The sequence below is a fragment of the Saccostrea echinata genome, unplaced genomic scaffold (assembly GCF_033153115.1).
Source record: "Saccostrea echinata isolate AGI-Se365-2 ecotype Australia unplaced genomic scaffold, CSIRO_AGI_Sech_v1 ptg000015l, whole genome shotgun sequence".
Taxonomy (NCBI): Eukaryota; Metazoa; Mollusca; class Bivalvia; order Ostreida; family Ostreidae; genus Saccostrea; species Saccostrea echinata.
Window position 1 is genome coordinate 13,613,677 of NW_026889764.1, and position 21,697 is coordinate 13,635,373.

Below are 21,697 nucleotides of genomic sequence, written 5' to 3' on the forward strand. Positions count from 1 at the left end.
TGCTACCTATTGATTAAAGTATGGGAAGTAGGCTAAACAAATATGGGAATATAATTCTTCAATTTCTTTTTAAAACACTTTTAATGTCATGCATACAAGCAATAACTTTGATATACATGTATATCCAAGCCAAATCAAGGCATTTCAAATGCTAAGATTCAATATACTTTTTTGCAATGTGTTTTAAAATACAGTATAAACATTCATTTGTATAGAGAATCACATATTTATTCTAAAAAGCAGAAATTGTTTATATAAATTATAAAAAAAAAAAAAAAAAAAAAAAAGGTCAATTTTTTCCATAAGATTTGACTAATGAGACACAGTAATATTCCATCAATATCTTAAATCAGAAATCCGTAACGATGAAACATCATTCATATCTTTGAACATTGTGTGCATCACAATAAATCATAGACTGAATCATCTGTTACATTTAGGTTTTGATGTCCCATCCCGAATTTTCTCGTAGGCTCTGGCGACCTGTAGAACTGTGGTTTCATCGAACATCTTCCCGACAATCATCATCCCACACGGAAGCCCCTCACTCAATCCAGCGTTAATGCTGAGGGCAGGGTGTCCTGTGGCGTTGAATGGGGCTGTGTTTCGTAACATTCCTAAAAGTCTTAATGTTTCTTTAAAAAAATTGATAAAATAATTACTTTAATACGTTTATAGAAACAAATAAGATTTGATTTTGCTGAATATTTGTAAGGTGAAAGACTTAATCTTAAACCATCTAAATTTGAATTTCAATTACAACATTCTTTCATTTACCTAACCTAGTGTAAATAATCTACTGGTTACAATTAAATCCTATGTAACTTGATGCATATATTATTGTTTAAAAAAGAAATAAAATGATATTTAAAATGGATCTTCGAAATCCTAATTCTCTCTCTATCCCTCTTTCTCTCTTTCTCTCTCTATTTTTTTTTTTACCTCTAACAGAGATATCTGTTGTGGGAAGTTTTATAGGCTTTCCTGGAAGCGTCGGCAGAATCATGACGTCATAATCGTTAAGGATTCTATTATACTCGCTTGTCAAATATTGTATCAAATTCTGTCCCTTGGCGTAAAATTTGTTTTGATAGTTCCTCTGCATGAACTCGGAAAATATCATAAATATTTTGACAGGTAGGGAGCAGTCAAATGGGCGGAGATTAAAAGCTCCAGCCAGAGCTTCCTGTAATGGAAGGTTGTAGGTTCCTTTCCAACTATATCCATGACCTTCAGCAATAAATTTATTGAATGAGTTTGCAATATATATACGTTATATGTATTTTCTGACAAATGCATTGGTTCTGTATTTATTGCTTGTTTCAAGTTTTATTTACTTATTTTTACTACATGTTATAGTAAGTATACTTGTACTTTGATTAGCTATACAGAATCTGAATCTGAATCTCTGAACTCTTGAACTTTGATTACATGTAACTATAGTAAAATCTTTGATATGAGTACTTTAATTCACATAGTTAGTAAAACTTTGTGTAATGATTTCCTATGGTAAAGTCTTGTTTACCATTGAAATAATAAGAAACTTTTATGTTTTTACTCTAACATGGATCTTCCTCTGAAATTAACGGTAAATGTGCATGTGTACATTTTACATCTTTATTGAAGTGTATAACTCAGTTGTTCTGGAATCTTGTTTTTTTTTATCCAAGAGATAGCCAAGTAATATACGACAAAAGTACATACTAAAGTATCTACAATTGACTGCTTTCCCATCCACAACTGTGAGTAAATTAAAGGAAAAAATGTACATTCAATAGATGATGATTATCTTGAAAAATCATTTTCAAAATTATTTTAGGTAATCTGTGTCGCCTATACTAGTATTTTAGTGCACATTAAAAAAATAAGATAACGTACCGTTTCCTTTCATTAATTGTATGATATGCCCCTTCAATATTAACTGGCGTCCAAATGGCCACACCTGTATGTTCAACAGAGAGTATTTTTAATTGAAAAAAGAGGGTTGTGCAAAACTTAAGAACGTTCTGTAAGGAAGAAACATTTCTTTCATTGCTGCAATGACTGGAATGTTTGGAGCAATATAATTTTGAATAAGCAATTTATTTATTCAACTACGGATTTTTCCATTTGCCAAATCATGAAAAGGAGCACACGGGGGATGTGACCGTCGACAGGGGATGCTTACTCCTCCGTGGCACCTGATCCCATCTTTGATGCTTTTAAGAGGTCCGTGTTTGATCTGCTCCTGATTTGCATTAATATTGTTTCAATGGACTTTGGGCTTGATTACTGTTCGTTATTTCCATATTCCTTCATTCTATATTTCTTTTGATAAAAATAAGAGTGATAAAAAGCATTAGATAAATTTCTGTTCTCCCTTTATATAATAAATAAAAAATAACTAATTTTAACTTATTAATTTATGAAAAGGTTATCAAACAACATAAATAAGATATATCGACATTTCAAACGGGAGCAGAAGGCAGGATTATATTGATTTGTTGAGGGCGGACTGAGCATTAAATAAATTCCTACCATCTTTATGAATGGGTAGAGAAACTTCTGTGACTTCAGCAGCAGCTTCCCTCAGTCTGTAAGCCGCCTCACTCACGATTTTTGCTACATCTTCCTCTACTCCTTCAAAACCTTCCTTGAGAATTGCTACATTGCTACATTCTTTCCCTTTATCTCATTGTTAACCTTATATATATATATATATATATATATATATATATATATATATATATATATATATATATATATATATATATATATATATATATATATATATATAAATATATATATATATATATATATATATATATATATATATATATATATATATATATATATATATATATATATATATATATATATATATATATATATATATATATATATATATGAAGTTGATCATAATTTCTAAATAAATTTCTCAAGATTTTTTAAAAAATCATTTTCATCAATGTATAGCTGCTAAGTGACTTTTTCAGCAAATCAGAACGCTTTGGTTTTAAACAGAATGAACACACAATGTTCATCATATCCTATTAGGTTAGCGTAGGGTATTAAAGGCATATGTGAGTACGAGGGCTGTCCGAAAAGTTCGCAATTCTATACGGAACAAAAACTTGTCAGGCAACGATCTGATGATATGTTATATATATTAATTTTGCCCCTGACAAGTTAATGATAATTGTTTCACTATCATTATTGACAAACCAAATTTTAAGTTGTACCCTTTTTAATATTGCCGGGGGGATATATGTTTCTTAAACATTTAATGTTTTGCTTATAGTGTGAATTAGATTTTTTGGGAGCAAATTGAAATCTAATTGATACTATGTCAGATGAAAAATGTAATAAAGATGACGTAAAATGTATGAAAGATCAATTATATTCAGTCGTCTTTTAAGTTCCAATATGCAATAGAAATAAAAAAATGTTTATCGTGGTAAATCATCCCATTGCGCCTTCATTTAGAGGAATTTTTTGGCCTATGGGAGAAATAATCCCGATTTGCAAGTCAAGGGATTTTTCCCTCTATCCCAAAGTATTATTACTCCCTTGGGATTTTAAATGGGATGAAAAATCCCACCATTTCCCCATGGAATTTTTTTTATGTGGGAGAATTAAAGAAAACTACTACATTGTGCAAGTTAAGGTTGAGATAATATGGTCATAATAGAAAATCCCATCGAAGTCCAGGAAAATACCTAAATAATGCCCAGTAAAAATGGGAAGTTGAAGGTCTGGACTTTGTTGTATCCGGACTTAAATGGCACAGTGTTATGTGGGAAGAGTATTCTTGAGAAACTCACTTCACACACAGACCTGCATTATATACCCACTTATTAAAAAAACTGTTTATACCACTTTGCATTTAATTTGCTAACAATTGTTTCAGTAGTATAAGTTTGTTTGTCAGTAGGTCTATTTTCATATTCTTTTACGCCAAACTTTCATAAAATCTACAACAGTGTTCAAAAAGCCCATCTCTCTTTCCATGACGTTGTTAACTCTTTTAATCGGAGTTTTATTTATTGATAATCCGTCTCCTCACAGACCTGTGTATCATCTGATACCGAGTCTCAACCACTCAAAAGTCGCCTGTGCCATTTACAATGCACGACTCACTTTTGACATAAAGTTTAAAATATATATCATGATATATATAAATTCAAAGAATTTGAATTCATCGTTAACATTTCAACAAAATTTGAATATAATATATATGACGTTCAGTAAAAAAAATTATGACAGAAGTTTGCGAACTTTTCTAACTTTGCAGCCCCAGTATATCTAAGAATAAACGGAATACAGGGTGTTTCAGAAAATATGCAACCATTTTGATTGTTTATATTTTACTGGTTTTTCATCCAATACCATCCACTAATATGTCAAATTAAAAGGCACAATTTTATTGTTAATAAAATTAAATTAATCTTGCAAATAGATTATGAGTTACAAAAAAATAAAAAAAAAACTTGTGAAATTTTACCAATTAACAAAATTTTCAAAATGACGTCATTTTTTCTGAATCAGTAAATCTATGCGATACAGGAAATTTCTCATTACTAGTGCACAGAGTTTCTGTGTAATGAATCTGGTCTCACTCTTTGACCATTTTGAGTTCATGTGTTGTTTTGGGGTGTGTTTTATAAACTGTGACTTTTAAATAAAAGTCAAGTGGATTTAAGTCCTTGTTAGTGTAAGGACAAAAGTTCTTGGATTTGAAAGAGATGAATCGTCCCCAAAACATTTTTTTCTTCTAACCAGTCCAAGGTGTAAAATTCAAATCATATTTCAGCATCCCATATACACTTGACTTGCATTTCATTTTTGAGCAGCATTCTTTTAAAAGCTCAGTTATTTTACTTAAAGATTTCATGTGAGTCTACATTGACGTCTCTAACATTTTCAATGTTTTCATGTGTTCTAATTGTTTTTAATCTTCCATATTTTAATTTTTTTTGATTATTTACTTTCCATTAGATTCAAATTTTAATTTTTTTTAATAACTTCCACATTATAATAAGTTCTTTGCATACTGGATACATATCTGCATTGTCCTAATCACAAGAACTGGGGATATACTTTGATAAAACAGTTTCAAACTTCTGATGATCGCCCCTTAGTAAATTCCTTAAAAAGAATGAAATCATGTGTTTTTCAGTGATGTCAAATATGACGTCATAATTAATGAAAATAATAATTATTACCAAATTTTTTGTTATAAATAAAATTTTAAGCCTTTTTTAGTATAATTTTATATTAAACTTTTATATGTTTCTGTTTGCGTATCAGAAAAGTGAGAAAAATAAACGGTTGCATGTTTTCTGAAACACTCTGTATATCTTAATTTATGGATTGAAGATTTACATCTCAAAGAAAACCCCTTACTACAACCCTAGCTATAGAATTGGGAACCTGCTTAACCCAGTGAGGATCTTACCAGTTCTGAATATGGAGGAACTGATATAGTTGGAAACTGTCGCGGATCGATACCGTTGTCGTATCCAGCAATCGCCTGTAAAAATTAAATCATGTTAACAAGGTTCTGAGGATAATGTCAGAATATTAGATAATTGATATATTGTTTGTACATATTTTTATGACGCAATTTGTATATTGCAGGACATTTCCATTATTCCATTATTCCATAAATTCCATCTTATCCATTTATCTATCATCAACATGTCACCATAATAAAAGAATAATTTAAAAGTTACAACAACTGTGTTTCCATCATTGCCGGGAATACCCGCTACACAATTATATACATTACTGGTCTCATTCTTGCTAAGGTAAATTATTGTACATGTACCTCTAACAGAGTTGCGCAGTCCTCCACTGTCCTGGCAATTGGCCCGCGTGGTCAATAGTGATTTCCATTGGTATTATACCGGTATAAGGAACTAACCCAAAGGTCGGTTTTAATCCGACAATTCCACACCAACTTGACGGGATCCGAATAGATCCGCCTTGGTCCCCTCCAATCGCCACATCAACAACATTTCTTGCAACCTAACTCGATGGGAAGTATTTGTGTCAGCACCATTATGCCAACAGATCTTGTTCTGTTGAACAATTCAAATGTATTTCTAAGAGAAACTAATACAGCTTTGTATACTAGTGGTTATAGGTCGAGATTGTAACTGCTAAGCTGTTTATTTACCAGAGAAGCTGAATCCGAGCTCGATCCACCCGCAGACCGTGTTTGATCATAGGGGTTTCCTACTGGTCCATATGATGTCGTGAAACTACTTCCCGAAAAACACATATCCTCACATACAGATTTACCGAGAATTCGTCCACCTGAAGCAGTATAAAAGAAATGTTCAATTTCCACAAATTCATTGCGATCTGTTTCATTAGTTTGCGTATAAAAGTTCGAACGAAAGAAATCCCACCTGCAGAAGTGTCTTCTGCTTTCTTAGCAAAACTTTTGGTGATTGATAAGCAAAATTGAAAAAAAAATCGTGGAATAGTAAGAAAATAAATTAGCTCCTGTCATATAAGGCAGAATAATGACCTATGAGTAAGGGACATATATAACATTCTTGAAAAAGCAATTTAAAAAAAAGGCCATGTATAATTTTTATACATCGCTCTCTTTCTCTTTCACTCTCTCCATATACCTGCATCCAGTATCCGTGTCACAATTGTAGCATCTCTGTCGGGTACAAACCCCTCCAGTAATTTACTTCCGTTCATCATGGGAACCCCTGCTACACACACATTGTCTTTGATTGCTACAGTTTTACCCGACAGAAGTCCCCTCTCGGCTCCTTTAATGTCACAACGGTAATACCTTGTCGATATTTAACAAAACATTCAGAAATGTTAATTGCAATATTTCACATGAAACTGAAACTCATCATAACGTATTGTAAAAGTAAAACGAAGACTATATATTAGAATTTTGCTATGAATACAGTAGATTCACCAAGATTTGTCCTCGGTTTCCCTATACCCTGGAGTCCTTGGGTATTTGACGGTTGGGGTGGGTGGAACGAGTTCGTAAACCTTCTGGTAAGCTTTGGAAATACCCCCACAAAAATCTGCATTGAGAAAATGATCTTTCAGCGTATTGCTAATTAAAGTTCAATGTGTTAAGAGATTTGACCCGATTACTTTTACCATTACTTGTCTACATCAAAATCTTAGACTAGCTCAAAGAATGCTAAAAGAACCGGGTTTGGTCATTACATTTACATTCAGGATCATTTAAAATTGCGAAGTACATACTGCATATAATTTGAGAAATACATTATCATTATGTTTTCATGTTTTAAAAGCTAGAATCTGATTGGTTTAGATGCATTTAAAAAAATTACTTCAATTTTCACTTAATTCACTCAACCAATCAATCACAGTCATTACTCTTTAAATTCAGAGACATTTTTGTGAGCATTTTCAATTACTTAATTAACTGTTGATTTTCAGAACCTAAGGATCAGACAACCTTAAGAAATCGAGTTAGGTACCTTGTGGAAAAAAATCGGAGGGGTGTCCTATACACCTGGTTTTGAGACTGATATTCCTATTATTAACAAACATTACATTTCATATTTCCAATATATATGTTTATCTCTTATCATTCAGAAGTTAGTTATTGGCCAAGACAGCAATTCGACTGAGTTAACATGGTTACCGAGAAAGACTGATTTATATATATCAAAAAAAGAAAAATGCTTATTTACGGTTATTACCTTTTAATATTTTTAGATATCCATGTGTGCTATTTATCTATATTTAACTGTTAATTTATTTCATATAAATTTCAATAATTAAAAAGTAGAGACAGGAATTGCTGTATGTATAATTATATATATACCGTGAACTGCGCTGGTTTCCTCTGTTGTGAGTTTCAGTCTGAGATCCTCAGATCTTTTGACGTCATCCTCTGATAGCCGAACTATCGCCGGACTCTTCTGAAGTTCTATAAATAATACGATTTAAGGGAGCCGACTGGGGTTTTATTGTGTGAAAACTACTGTAGAGAAACTCTTTAATTTTATACCATATGTACCTTACATTGACTTCGATATACATGCCAAGTTTAGTGAAAATCTACCGTCTGGTTATGTTTTTAGGGACCATCTCAAAATACAGTACATTTACTATAGATTATATAGGAAAATACCATTTTTACGCACTACGGAGCAAATTATACATATACTACTAAATCAAGCTTATCTTTCCTGTACACCTAGTGCAGAGGAACGGTATCACAAAACCTTTACATTGTGAAGAAGCTGTGCAATAAACTTACCTTTTTTTTCTTTGACCGACATTATTTATAAATGATAGTAGGCAGTCATGCGCAGGTCCCTACACTCTTTATAATTTAAATCTCCACGAGTACCGTGGTCTTTTGCAATCGGTGTTGGACATTTATTTAACGAAAGATATGTAAGACATTATAGACGATTTAGAAATAAGATGCGGACATTTTAGCGCAAAATTCACTAAAATATATACATATATTTTTTTATCCAGTCTCCTGCCCACCAACAGGAGACAGTCCTGTCCTGAGTAGGATTTTGAATGAGAATGGTCTGGGAAGAACTTTTAGTTTGAATACGGGCTTTGCCAAAAATCTTTAAGAAACAGGGTCTGGTGTATGTATTCCATCATTTCTACCGTGTTTTCATGTACTTCCCTGTACGAATATGGGTTGAGTTTTGTTTTTACCTGTGCCATTGACAGCTCCGTTAGAGTTGGTAAGTTAGTAATTAATTGATCAATATTTGCTGACTTTACATTGATTCTTTACAAAGAATTAAGTTTACTTGAGACAAAAAAAAAAAAAAAAAAAAAAACACAAAAAAAAACACAAAAAAAACAACACTAAAATTAATGCCCAAATGAATTTTTCCAGGTACCTAATTTTTCTTCCGCTAAAATGTCCATTCACACCTTCTGCAATTCGGCTAGAATGTCCTTTGCCCTTAAGCTTTGCAGTTACGGCAGTTACCGAGAAAATAAATACCGTAACTTTTATAACATACTTAGTATTATATGGCATGTCAAACGTTGCAATAATTCGATCTTTTCCATTTGTATTGTATATTTTTTTCATTTATATTCTATATTTTCCATTTACATTGTATAATTTTCCATTTGTATTGTATTATGTTTATTTGTATTGTATACTTTTTCATTTGTATTGTATAATTATAATTTTTCATTTGTATTGTAAAATTTTTACTTTTATTTGTATTCTATAATTGCCCATTCCTATTCTTTAATATTTCATTTGTATTGTTTAATTTTCATTTGTTACTGTATTCTATAATTTTTATTTGTATTCTATAATTTTCCACTTGTATTCTATAATTTTCCAGTTGGATTCTATAAATTTCCATTTTTATTGTGCAATTTAACAATACAAATTGAAAAGTATACAATACAAAAGAAAAATTATACTATACAAATGAGAAATTATACAATACAAATGGAAAATTATACAATACAAATTAAAAAAATATACAATACAAATGGAAAATTATTCAATAGAAATGGAGAATTAAAAAATACAAATAAAAAATTATACAATACAAATTGAGAACTATACACTGCAAATAAAAAATTAACAATACAAATGAAAAAAATATAGAATACAAATAATAATCTTACAATGCAAATGAAACATTATAGAATATAGATGGAAAATTTTACAATAGAAATGGAAAATTATACAAAACAAATAGAAAATTGACCTCACAATAGCCGTATCAGCTTCCAGCTGATACGAATCCTGCAGGGCAGATTGGATTTATTTCACACCCCTTGTAGTTAAAACCTAAAAAAAATTCTTGTGATAAATTTAATACACCTTTTTTTGTTCACATTCTCTTAGTTTAAATACATGTAACTGTTATTTGATATAATAGGATTGTCAGTGTACATTGTATGATTCTTTATTTTTATTTTCTCAAGTAGCTGCGTGCTGTATGTTATAACTAAGTATGTAATAAACATAATAATACATATCCTTTTCCACATCACACCCTGCATCAGCCCTCGACCAATATCGGTCCTCTGGCTGATATTGGTGTCTCGGGCTGATACAGGATGTGATATATGGAAGAGGGTATGTATTATTCTCTACATACATAATATTTATATAATATCACTTTAAGACTTAAATGTACCATCATTCTTTTCATTCATACTATATATACCTAAAGGTCAATGATTCCTATAATAATGATAATCAATGTTCGAAAAAGATTTAATTCATGAATCAAACTTACACGGCAGTATTTGCATACATTGCTAAACAAATATTTAAAATTTTGACCTAGTCGAATATTCCAGCATTCGAGGAGGGGGTTAAATCTAGATCCCCCCCCCCCCGGGCATTTTCAGTTATTAAATCTCTGCAAAGGTAGCAATAAAACGTATCAGATAACACAAAAACATCTGACATTTTTTAGCCCATTAATTAATTTTCGTTAGCATTTTTGTGTATCAGAATGTTTATAAAGTTAGGTTAAATTTAGATTTTAATAGACATTAATGTTGTATATATATTCATACTTAATCTAAATTTTTGGGAAAATAATTGTCAGGAAAATTAATGTATCTTTACATTGCATGATAAGCGTTAGAGACCGGTTGACATCTATGTAAAAGTTTATTTTGATGGTCTTCATTTAAACAGAATTACACACGTCAATTCAGTTATTAAAAATAAGAGAACTAAGGCATTTCAATTTTTTTTTCAATTTCATATACAATGTATTGTACATGTATTATGTGTATCCTATACAAGAATTAACCCAAAGTTGTATTTGAAGAGTTGAAATTAAAAATGTACTGAACAGCTAAGATACATCTTGAATATTCATCTATACATATCTTATAATAAACAAAAAATCCATAACGATGACACGAAACTTTGAACAATTTTTGCATCTGTGCATCACTTCGCTCAAAATTATGTCCCATCTCGAATTTTCTCGTAGGCTCTGGCGACCTGTAGAACTGTGGTTTCATCGAACATTTTCCCCACGATCATCATCCCACAGGGTAGCCCCTCAGTAAATCCCGCGTTAATGGTGAGGGCAGGGTGTCCAGTTGAATTGAATGGGGCTGTGTTTTTCACCATTTCTGACAGTAATTTCAATGTCTCTGAAAAAAACATAGATAAAAAAATGTACGTGTATTATGACAATTTCATTTTTGAAAATGTTGATGTGTTCAAGATGCCGGAGCTTCTTTATGGGTCTGCTATAATTCTGGGAATGAAATTCAGATAATTGTATATCTATATAAGTATATGTATTTATAATTATATTTATAGAATATTCATTACAGCGAAAAGATAAGAATATGATGTTGATTTTGCACTTGAACAGCAGCAAAACTTTCTCAAATATAGTACTCTGGCCCGTATATTTGCATAATAATTCAATATCATGATAATCACAAATATAGTATACATTATTTAAAAAACTGCAATACATTTTGATTGCTATTCATACAAATAAAAAAAATCACTACATACAAAATGTTGCTTTTATGTAATTTATGTATGTTACCTTGAATAGAGTTCTCTATAGTAGGGAGTTTAAACGGCTTCCCCGGAAGTGTGGGCATTATCATGACGTCATAATCCTTAAGGATTCGGTTATACTCCATTGTCAAAAGTTGGACCAAGTTCTGTGCCTTGGCATAAAATTTGTTCTGATAATTCCTCTGCATATATTCGGAAAACAGCATGACTGCTTTGACCGGTAGGGGGCAGTCAAACGGGCGGAGATTATAAGCTCCAGCCAAAGCTTCCTGTAATGAGAGGTCGTAGGTTCCTTTCCAGCTATATCCATGACCTACGATATAACATTCAGGTCTCATTTATATCTCTGTTACATATTATTTACAATATCTTTGAAGTTCAGGTAATTACATCTCAAGACCTGTACGAAAGCTTTGATGCAAAATGCACTTTTAAAAATCAAAATTTTAATCATCTGTCAGATATTTATTAATTGTGAATTTAAACTCTAAATTTTCAGAAAACAGCAATTTGGTGATGCTAAATAATATTCATTTGTTATTTCAGGCAGTTCGACTGAACTACATCATTTCAGCTAAATATATATACGGTAGATTTTGACTTCAGCTGTTTTGCCTGGTTACATCCCCTGGCAAAGATTTATAGCTTGAAGTACTTGTTTTTAGTTAAAAACAATACGAGAAACAAACAAATGCGTGATTTTAAAAACAAAAATTAATTCTTTTTAAATAAGTGATTTACTAGAACTTTGTAAACATAAATCTTTACCGTTTCCTTTCACCATCGTGTGATATGTCCCCTCAAAAGCAACAGGTGTCCAGACTGCTTTCCCTGTATGAAATATATACATTAAATAATAGTGGCATATAGATAAGTAAAAACGTCCTTTTTATCATACAAACAGGACGAAAACTTCAGTTATGACAAAACGATTATAAGAACAGAAAATAATGACCACTAGCTAGTCAATCTTATTAAAATCAACTTTTGTTTATAGATCTTCAATCGTTAAGAACAAATATGGAGTCTATTGAAAGAATACAAATCCGGAACAGAGCAAACACAAACCTCTAAAAACATCAGAGGTGGGATTAGGTGCCATGGAGGAGTAAGCATCCCCTGTCGACCGGTCACACCCGTCGTGTGATCCGTGTCATGATCGGGAAAAATATGTAGACAATTGAATGTGTAAATAATGGCCTAAGAATTAGTATGAAAAACTTAAGTCAGCATTTCACTTAATGATAGATTGTATTTGCTGACAAGATCATCATCGAAATGATGATTTTAACCGAGACTGTTGATATTCTTGTGTCATCAACTTGTTCGTGAATAGCTTGCCTCGTTTAAGAAATTGTTCGTATGTAGAGCATGCTCTTGAGTATCGAATCATTTTTGAGACATAAACCCCACATTAAGGTGATAAGGATATATTGCTACATATACATAAGTAAGGGAAGTTGACGATAGAAAAGTTGAAGTCATCACGTTTATCATAAAGTTACCATTAACGTTTTTTTTCCAGTAAAATATTCAATATGAAAAAGATGTGTCAGACTCTGTGGTATCTTTTATTTCAAGTTCACTGGGATATATCGAGTCGACATATGAATGGATGTAGCTATTGTTAACTGATAATACCTCGACGATATTTCTAAATGTCCAGCTGAAGATCACAGCAAGTGCTTTCGCCTTTACATGTACAAGTTTTTAAATAAATTCTGCTTCATGTGAATACAAAAATAGGTCTGGTAATAATAAGTAACTACAAAAATAGGGAGAAAAAAAAAATTAAAACAGGAGAAAATTGAAACCCTGTATATAGTTTATTTTATGAGTTATGGAAGAAAAATCTGAAATTCTTCCAGTATTATAATTGTATAATATTGCAAGATTTTAGTAATTTAAAAAAAAAAAAGACGGACAACTAAGCATACGTGTACATCGTCTTCACGGATAAAAGGGGGGGGGTGGAAAACAAAGAAAAGAAATCAAACCATCTTTGTGAATCGGGAGGGACACTTCTGTGACTTCAGCCCCAGCCTCCTTCAGTCTATAAGCTGCTTCCTTTACAATCTTCGCCACATCTTCTTCTACCTCTTCAAAACCTTCCGTTAGAATTGCTATCTTCTTTCCCTTTATTCTATCGCTGAACTGATTTTAAATATTACATAAACTTAAATACAATGTGAAAAATATTACATATATAGACTTAAATTGATATACAAGTACTTATCAAATATTGATTTTGTAGATGCTGAAGTGTGTTACAGCACTTTAAAATATCCATTACAGCAAAAACTTCTTGTAATTTTCTTTATCATAAGGTTCAGCGCAAGATACGACATTTAGTCAGCTAAATATTGGAAACGCATACAGCTGACTGAGTTGCATATCTGAAGTTAGATCCTTGGGCAGAGTGAAAAGCATCTCCACTTCACAAACATATTTTGTTTTAAAGATCATAGGAGAGGTCCATTTTTCCTGGGGTTGTCCATTACGTGTCATTGTTGGACTTATTTATCAAGTAAATCAATATATTCAATAACATTAAAAATCACAAGGGCTTCAACCCCATTCATACCAATCCCACCCCGATACCCTGCTGGATCCCCTCTTGTGTACCAAAGGATCACAAAATAAATGAGTTTTCCTACCAGTTTAGAATAGGGAGGAGTTGGTACTGCAGGGATCTGGCGTGGGTCATTGCCATCGTCATAACCAGCAATCACCTGTTTAAAAAAATTGTAATAAATCAATAATTTTGCTTGCATCATACAAACAACGTTTAGTAGTTTTCCCAGGTAATTGTCCGAGGCACCTCTAACAGTGTAGCGCAGTCCTCCACTGTCCTAGCCATTGGTCCCGTGTGGTCAATAGTGATTTCTATCGGCATTATCCCGGTATATGGCACCAACCCATGGGTGGGTTTTAATCCTACAATTCCACACCAACCTGATGGAATGCGAATAGATCCGCCCTGGTCCCCACCAATCGCCACATCAACCACCTTTCTTGCCACCTTTACAACAGAAGGTAGCTTATTAGAATACCAACATATTTCATTCACATATTTCTTTTACGTTTCTATATCAAACATGAAGTATTTTCATGTTGATTAAGTAAGTACACAAGTATAATAGAATTTTGAATTTTTAATCAAATTTTTAATTCACTTTTGTAACCTTCCCTTCTCTTTTACGAATATTTTCGTAAAATCTTTCTGAAAATTTGGTAACATCTCTTCAAATTTTATTAGAAAAATTCATTAAAAAAACTTTATTGATTATGCACAAAACGCGTTATACCCTGGTCCCATTCCCCATTTGTTTTTCTCAAGAGATATAGTTCGAAAGTGTACACACTTTTGATCCAATCTAAAACGCCACTTCCAGTTATGAAGCATCGTTTGTTTTCCCCGAGACACATATTACATGTATGTCTCATGACTTCTGTAAAATAAATATTTACAATTTAGCAACAGTGTTATTAGATTCGGCCAAATAAAATTACCAAGGATGCTGATCCAGAACTAGATCCGCCCGCGCACCTCGTTGGATCGTACGGGTTTTTAACTGGTCCAGTCGCTGATGTAGCACTATTGCCAGAGAAACACAGATCTTCACACACTGACTTACCCAGAATTCTACCACCTAAAACACACAGTATCAAAATAAAGAGAGTAAAGAAGTGTTCAGAAGTTGTCACATTGTAAAATACAAACTATTTGAGGCTGACGAACAAATATACATGTATAATAATTACACTGTACAACATGTAAATGCAGTTACTCACTGAAATATTTTTTATAGAAATTTTGTAATTTTTGAGAGGTTCACAGATGACTCTCTAACATACATGTACATGTACCTGCATCCAGTATCCTTGTCACAATTGTAGCATCTCTGTCGGGTACAAACCCTTCCAGTATTTTACTTCCGTTCATCATGGGAACCCCTGCCACACACACATTGTCTTTGATTGCTACAGTTTTTCCCGCTAACAGTCCCTTCTCGGCCCCTTTAATGTCACATCGGTAATACCTTTTCGATATTAATCAAGACAATATCAGAATTCCTTCAGAAATATAAAAATGTTAGGTATGATTCTGATACTACATGGGTTTCAGGAGATGATGAATTTTAGATTTATAGCCATGGGAATTGTCTTTTAACTATGAATTTCAACGTACACTCACCACGAATCGTCTTTGGTTTCCCTGTACCCAGGGGTCCTTGGGTATTTGACAGTAGGGGTTGGGGAGACAATTTCATAAACCCTTTGATAGTCCTTGCAGACATCTCCACAGAAATCTAAATGATGCATAATTTGCTCATCTCATATTATTCAAGTCTGAATCTGCGTAGTATTCGCAATTCTATTTAACCGCGTCCGAAATTGGTCCAAGAGTGCCATCCTTCCGTTTCCGGCCAAAGTGGCCGTCCTTCCGACCAAGATGACCGCCCATTTGTTAATGAACTTTTTTTCTTACAAGGTATAGTCATTACCCTTGGCAAGGATTTTGAACATGCTGCCAGAAGACAGGTCGTTTAAATCATTTTTTTTAAAGAGAGGATGGATGACACTTACGACCCAGTCCTGGGCATGTTAGAGGTGAACACACGCGTAAGCACAAACCAGCACAAAGAAATACCATGGGTAAATACGCATTACTTTGAGAACTCAGTGACATTTTTGTGAGCATTTTCAATTCCTCAACTCCTGATTTTCATAACCTGAGGATCGAACTACCTCGCCTAAACTATTATCTTGTAAATTTTGAATTTACTAGGGGGAGGTAAATGCAAAATTTGCAACATGATAACTACCTCCCCCAGTAAATTTAAAATTTACAACATGATGCTATACTGCAGTGCATGGACGATAACAAGTAGAGGCCCCGGTGCTGGGTGTTTCCCACTTAAACTGGAAACAGGGGGTGATTCCGACCAAAGGCCCCAACGCTGGGTCTGTACAATGCACTTTAACTTAGGTACAAGGGCTGATACCAACTTCATAGAGACACCAGTGCTGGACATTCCTATCATTTAATTAAACTGGGTACAAGGAGTGATACCGATGTATGAAAACCATTCCATGCACCCCATCCCTATATATTTTATTGACATGCTGAATATGTACCATATAAGGCGCTGGTTTCCTCTGTAGTGAGTTTCAGTCTAAGATCCTCAGCAATAGTTTTAATCTCATCCTCAGATATACGAACTATCGCCGGACTCTTCTGAAGTTCTACAAAGTAGAGACGTTTGTTTAATATTAGATTAAATATATATGTATTAAAACTATGCATGATGACTATTGTGCATCCCTGTTTTATGACCATTAAACAACTATTTAAACAAATACCATAATAGTCTTTATCAAATCAATAATTACTGGAAAGTAAAAAAATAAATAAATTAATAAAAGAAATAAAATTTAACAAATAAACAAGACACAAGCATGTCGATGTAAAACATTGTTAAGGTTATGGTCATCGTAAAATAGGTTATTCAAATTATTGAAGCTCTTTTTTTCCGAAAATGGAATCATTTGCATACCAGCCAAAACTGAGGCTTACACGCAGATAAAATGAAAAATGTTTGAAATCTTGAGTGAAAAATTCTAACCAAGTAGTTTGGCTGACATTTATACTACGGTCATCAGCTTGTAGACAGTGATCTTTCCCTATATTTTAAAAATTCAGCATTGATATTGAAATTTTCTGAAAAAAGAAATTTCCTACATACCGACCAATTTTTTTTTTACCCTGGGTCGGGAGAGGGCAAACAGATGTTCAAGCTTTTACTCTTTCGTCTTTTGCAGCTGTTTTTAATCATAGGTAGGGAGATTCCAATAATCTCAGTCGGACTTTATTTGCAACTCGTATTTTTTAAGTCTAGAGGGAAAGATTACTGTATACAAGTTGAAAAGGGTAGTACATGTTTACATTACGTTCATCAAAAAATGTCAGCCAACCTGATCGGTTAGAATTTTTCACTCACGATTTCATTTTTCAGCTGATTTATCTGTGTTTTCTATGATGATAAGTAAGTATATATAGGGATGTAATCGCTATGCCATTTGCTGTTGTTTACACGCATTAAGGAAAATAAAACGATAAATCGTCCTCAAAGTTGTACAGTATGATCACCATAACAAAAATTTAAGATGAATGTAACCTAATGACCTACACATACGATTTTTTTTTTGATGACCGTAAGGCGTAATAAAAAAAATTATGTTTGTTTACGGTTACCCGACCGACCCTATATTTAATTGCCGACCCAATTTTTTTTTTCGTCGTAAAAATCCAGAAGTCACTCACCGGTCAGTTTAACTTTTACATGCATCTTAATCGGACAAGTTTTGAAATCGAAAATACTAGAAATAGACTATTTCTAGTACTTTCGATTAAATAATAAACTATTTTTCCCAGACCGTTTTTGCATGGAGGTACCGCCATGCATCCAAGATCTCCCGCCATACATCAAACTGCCGCTATGTTTCCCGCTATGCATGAATTATTAATGGTATACAATTTTTTAAGAAGAGGATTTATTTTGAATGTTATTAGTTATTATTCTATTAATAAACCAATTCAAATTACTAGAATCCTACAAACACGTTGCGCACCTGTGGTGAACTCGATGCGAATCACGGTACGGAGTATGATGCAGTAGCTGTCAATTTAATGTTTATTGCAATTTACTTTTATGTTAATAAGCATTAAGTTTTTATTTGATTAAAAAATATTTATAACCATGAAAAATTAACTAATTGCTGTAAGATAGTACACACCGTGAAAGTAATAACACTTGTTAATATGCACATGTGGGGGTTTTCCAACATTTTCAGGTCATTCTATAAATAGCATTTATGTTCCGACATGAAAAAGGATTCATTAGTTAAACACATAATTTTTAAGCCACTTTTAGCATTAATATATGCTTAAAATAAACAAGTCCTATAAACATTATCATTGTTTATTTACTCTATGAGCTATGGGCTTGTACTTCGGTCAAGCGCACGTGCTTTAGTACACAATGACCTACATTCAACTGCTTACGTTGAAAAAAAAATCAGACACCAATGTAAACATGTTGTCGCAATATTTACACGTAAGCAATATTGCTACATAGTGTGCACCCTTTTTTGTTTAAAGATTACTGTAAAAGTAGGGACTGCCAATAATTGAAGTAAAGTAAAAAAAGGGGGGTCACTAGGGCCTATTCAGTTTGTAGAAACCAAGAATAACACTGCACATAAAAAGACGGTGCTTTAGAGGAGAATAAAATACCCCCCCCCCCCCCGAAAAAAAAATTGATGATTAGATCTATTTTTATTAAAAAGAATTCAATTGTTTTTTTAAGTTAAATTAACAATTTATTCAAAATGTATTTATCATTTAAATATTTAGCTCTTATGAGCCAAAGGCTCAAGGCATGGCCGAAGAACCGGGGGGGGGGGGGGCACCCCAATAATTTTCCGATATATAGATTACCATAGAAAACATAGATACTATATGCTTGTGCCCCCTTAATAAAAACATCTGACGACCTTTTTTTTTTTTTTTTTTGCTTGTCAAGAAATTTTTGGTAGATGAGAATGCCCCCTCAATTAAAAATGTATTGCTGTGCCCCACCTTACTGAAATTGCTTCTTACGGGCCTGCAAGGAGCTAATGCTATGGCCATTTGTGCAGATGGCAAGAAAGATATTGTCTATTGCCCATATAGCAAGCCCAAACAAAAGTAAAGCACCACACATATGGTAAAACTAGTTTGTATTTCAACCAATTCATGTGAATTTTTAAATAAAAAATTCAGTAAAATAAAAAAAAATTCCCACTTACCGACCCTATTTTATTTCAGCATGTAACAGTACACAAACATATTTTTTGTTTGGCCTAATACATATAATACGGTCAAGTCATGCAGTTTTTATTGTGTATACCTATACAGTTTTATATGCATGATTGTTCTATATTAATTAGGGCAAATTTAAGATATGCACTTTATCTTGTATTTTTGTCTTTTTTGGGTTGTTTTTAATTTTTTCCTTGTAACAGGTGTAACATATATTTAATATCAAACAATACTGCTGTATATTTATATTGTTTTTTTACTTCATTGGCATTTGTAATAAATGCTCTTTTTCAATTAAAAGTATGTTGTTATCATCTTTTGGCAAAAAACAGAGCAGAGTAGATTCTGGTAGAAAAATGAAGAGAAGGTATTTGAAGTTAAAATAGACGATGGTATAAACTACGGTCATCAGCTTGTACAGAGTGAAAGATATATGTGTGCATAAGAGCTGTTCATTTCATGGTTATGTATAGATGTACATAATTAACTAGCCTATAGATGTGCAAACACATGTCTCTGCTATACAATAAGTTCAAGGTTATATATTTATACATGCAATGCTTCCGCTGGATTTTTTTTTTATTAATTTTAAGCATCTCTTATTATTTTGATCCTGTACCGATGAAATCGCCACCCGGACTGTTTTCCATGTGTCTGGTTAAACGTCAAACATGTATTAGGCCCTATTACAACATGGGATTTATGAGCTACATAGCTGTTCCAGTCAGACAATGAATGCACAACAGGAGAGGAACAATAAATAATTAACATGTACACGAAAAATTTTTGCAATTGTACAGATTTCATCATCAGTGTACAAAATGCGTTTGGAACTTAAAATATTTTTGAATCTTACACTTACCTTTCTCTTTCTTGTCCGACATTTTTTGTTTTTTCATCAAGCACTTTTAAAGGAGCTCTGGTACTGACAGTCGGCAGGATCTGGGGCATATCGGAAAACACGACCCAGAATTTGTCACCTATAGTAAACATTTTAAATTTATCTTTCTCATGTTTTAAATATTCACATTAGGAATTGACTTACAGTCAAAATACATGACGAGGTTCATATAATTTTATACAAAATACTGACAGAAACTACATGTAGAGCACATATACAAACAAACTCTGAACTCTAACTTGTATGATCCGCTCCCGTGGATTACAATGCTGGGTGGGTGAGTGGGGGGTAGGGTTAGGCTTAACAATGCACTGGTCAGTTTCAATAGCATAATAAGTGTGAGAGTCAGGCCATTCCAAGTTTCTTCTATAATGTTTAGCGTCCAATCCTAAATCAAAAACCTATCTTTCTATCAGAAAAAAATCCACAGATCAACAGAAAAAAACAACACAACGATAATGATTAAGTTTATTTTGATAATTTGATCATTTTCTTTCTATTGTAACTATAATAATTGATAATGTGTACATAATTTATTCAATCTTTGACCCCCCCCCCCCCCCCAGTTAAAAAGAATCTCAAATAAAAATGATATGTCTATCCCAATATAGATGTAAAACTGAAACGAATTTTTATAAGTCCGGATAATTAAAGTCAAAACCAAGCCGTCTGCGGACACAGTCCCACTAAACATAGAGAAACCTTGGGATGGCCTTATATATATATTTAAGAAATGAATTTCATTTTTACAGATTCATGAGGTTATGAACTATGACGCTTCACGCCGGCATATTTCATGAAGCGCGTTAGCGCTTCATGAAAAATATGCCGGCGTGAAGCGTCGTTGTAAAAAGTTGTAAAAAGCGTCGTTGTAAAATATACAATATACAACACACAACAATGATAATTAATTTCAAAATTTAATCAGTAGACTTCAAGAAACAAATATAAATAAAGAATATTCAACAAAACTTGGTTTATACACGAAAAATGTTTCCGGAAGGCGAATGTGTAAATATTATAACGTTAGTGATCAGGCCGTCAGCATGGTCAGTCATTTTGAAACGAAGTGGAATGTGCACCCGTGAAATGTTGTTTGTGTCATGATTCCTTGAGTTTGTACTGTTTTGGTAACCGATGAGCTTGAGTGTTGCATATTCATCATCATTTGTTTAGCATGATTAGGATCTTCAATTGAGGAAGGTTGCAGAATTCCATAGGAAACAACATTAGAGGAAAGAGGTGCTGACAGAACCGAGCTATCATCGAGAACTGGCTCGGCATTTGATGTCTCTTGTCTTGGTAAGTTTTCATCTGTCATTTTTGAAAGTGTAGCACTCAGTGCTTTTTTCTGCTGTGTTGAACAGTGTCTATTGTATGATCTTATGGAAGATTCATTTCTTTGCCCTGACATGAA

At 32.9% G+C, this 21,697-nt stretch overlaps 1 protein-coding gene and 1 pseudogene across 1 annotated transcript; both read right to left on the reverse strand.

The window, feature by feature from the left end:
• Positions 1-423: 423 nt before the first annotated feature.
• Positions 424-8,282, reverse strand: LOC133187640 (amidase-like; annotated as a pseudogene).
• A 2,329-nt stretch (positions 8,283-10,611) lies between these two features.
• LOC133187557 (amidase-like) lies at positions 10,612-20,347 on the reverse strand. Its single transcript, XM_061322960.1, has 11 exons — positions 20,242-20,347; positions 16,655-16,762; positions 15,711-15,825; positions 15,383-15,555; positions 15,026-15,165; positions 14,334-14,534; positions 14,170-14,244; positions 13,510-13,666; positions 12,281-12,343; positions 11,538-11,825; positions 10,612-11,127 (listed from the first exon to the last, which is right to left on the reverse strand). The coding sequence occupies exons 1-11, from the start codon at positions 20,276-20,278 to the stop codon at positions 10,934-10,936; spliced, it is 1,551 nt and encodes a 516-aa protein (XP_061178944.1). The 5' UTR covers positions 20,279-20,347; the 3' UTR covers positions 10,612-10,933.
• Positions 20,348-21,697: the final 1,350 nt, after the last annotated feature.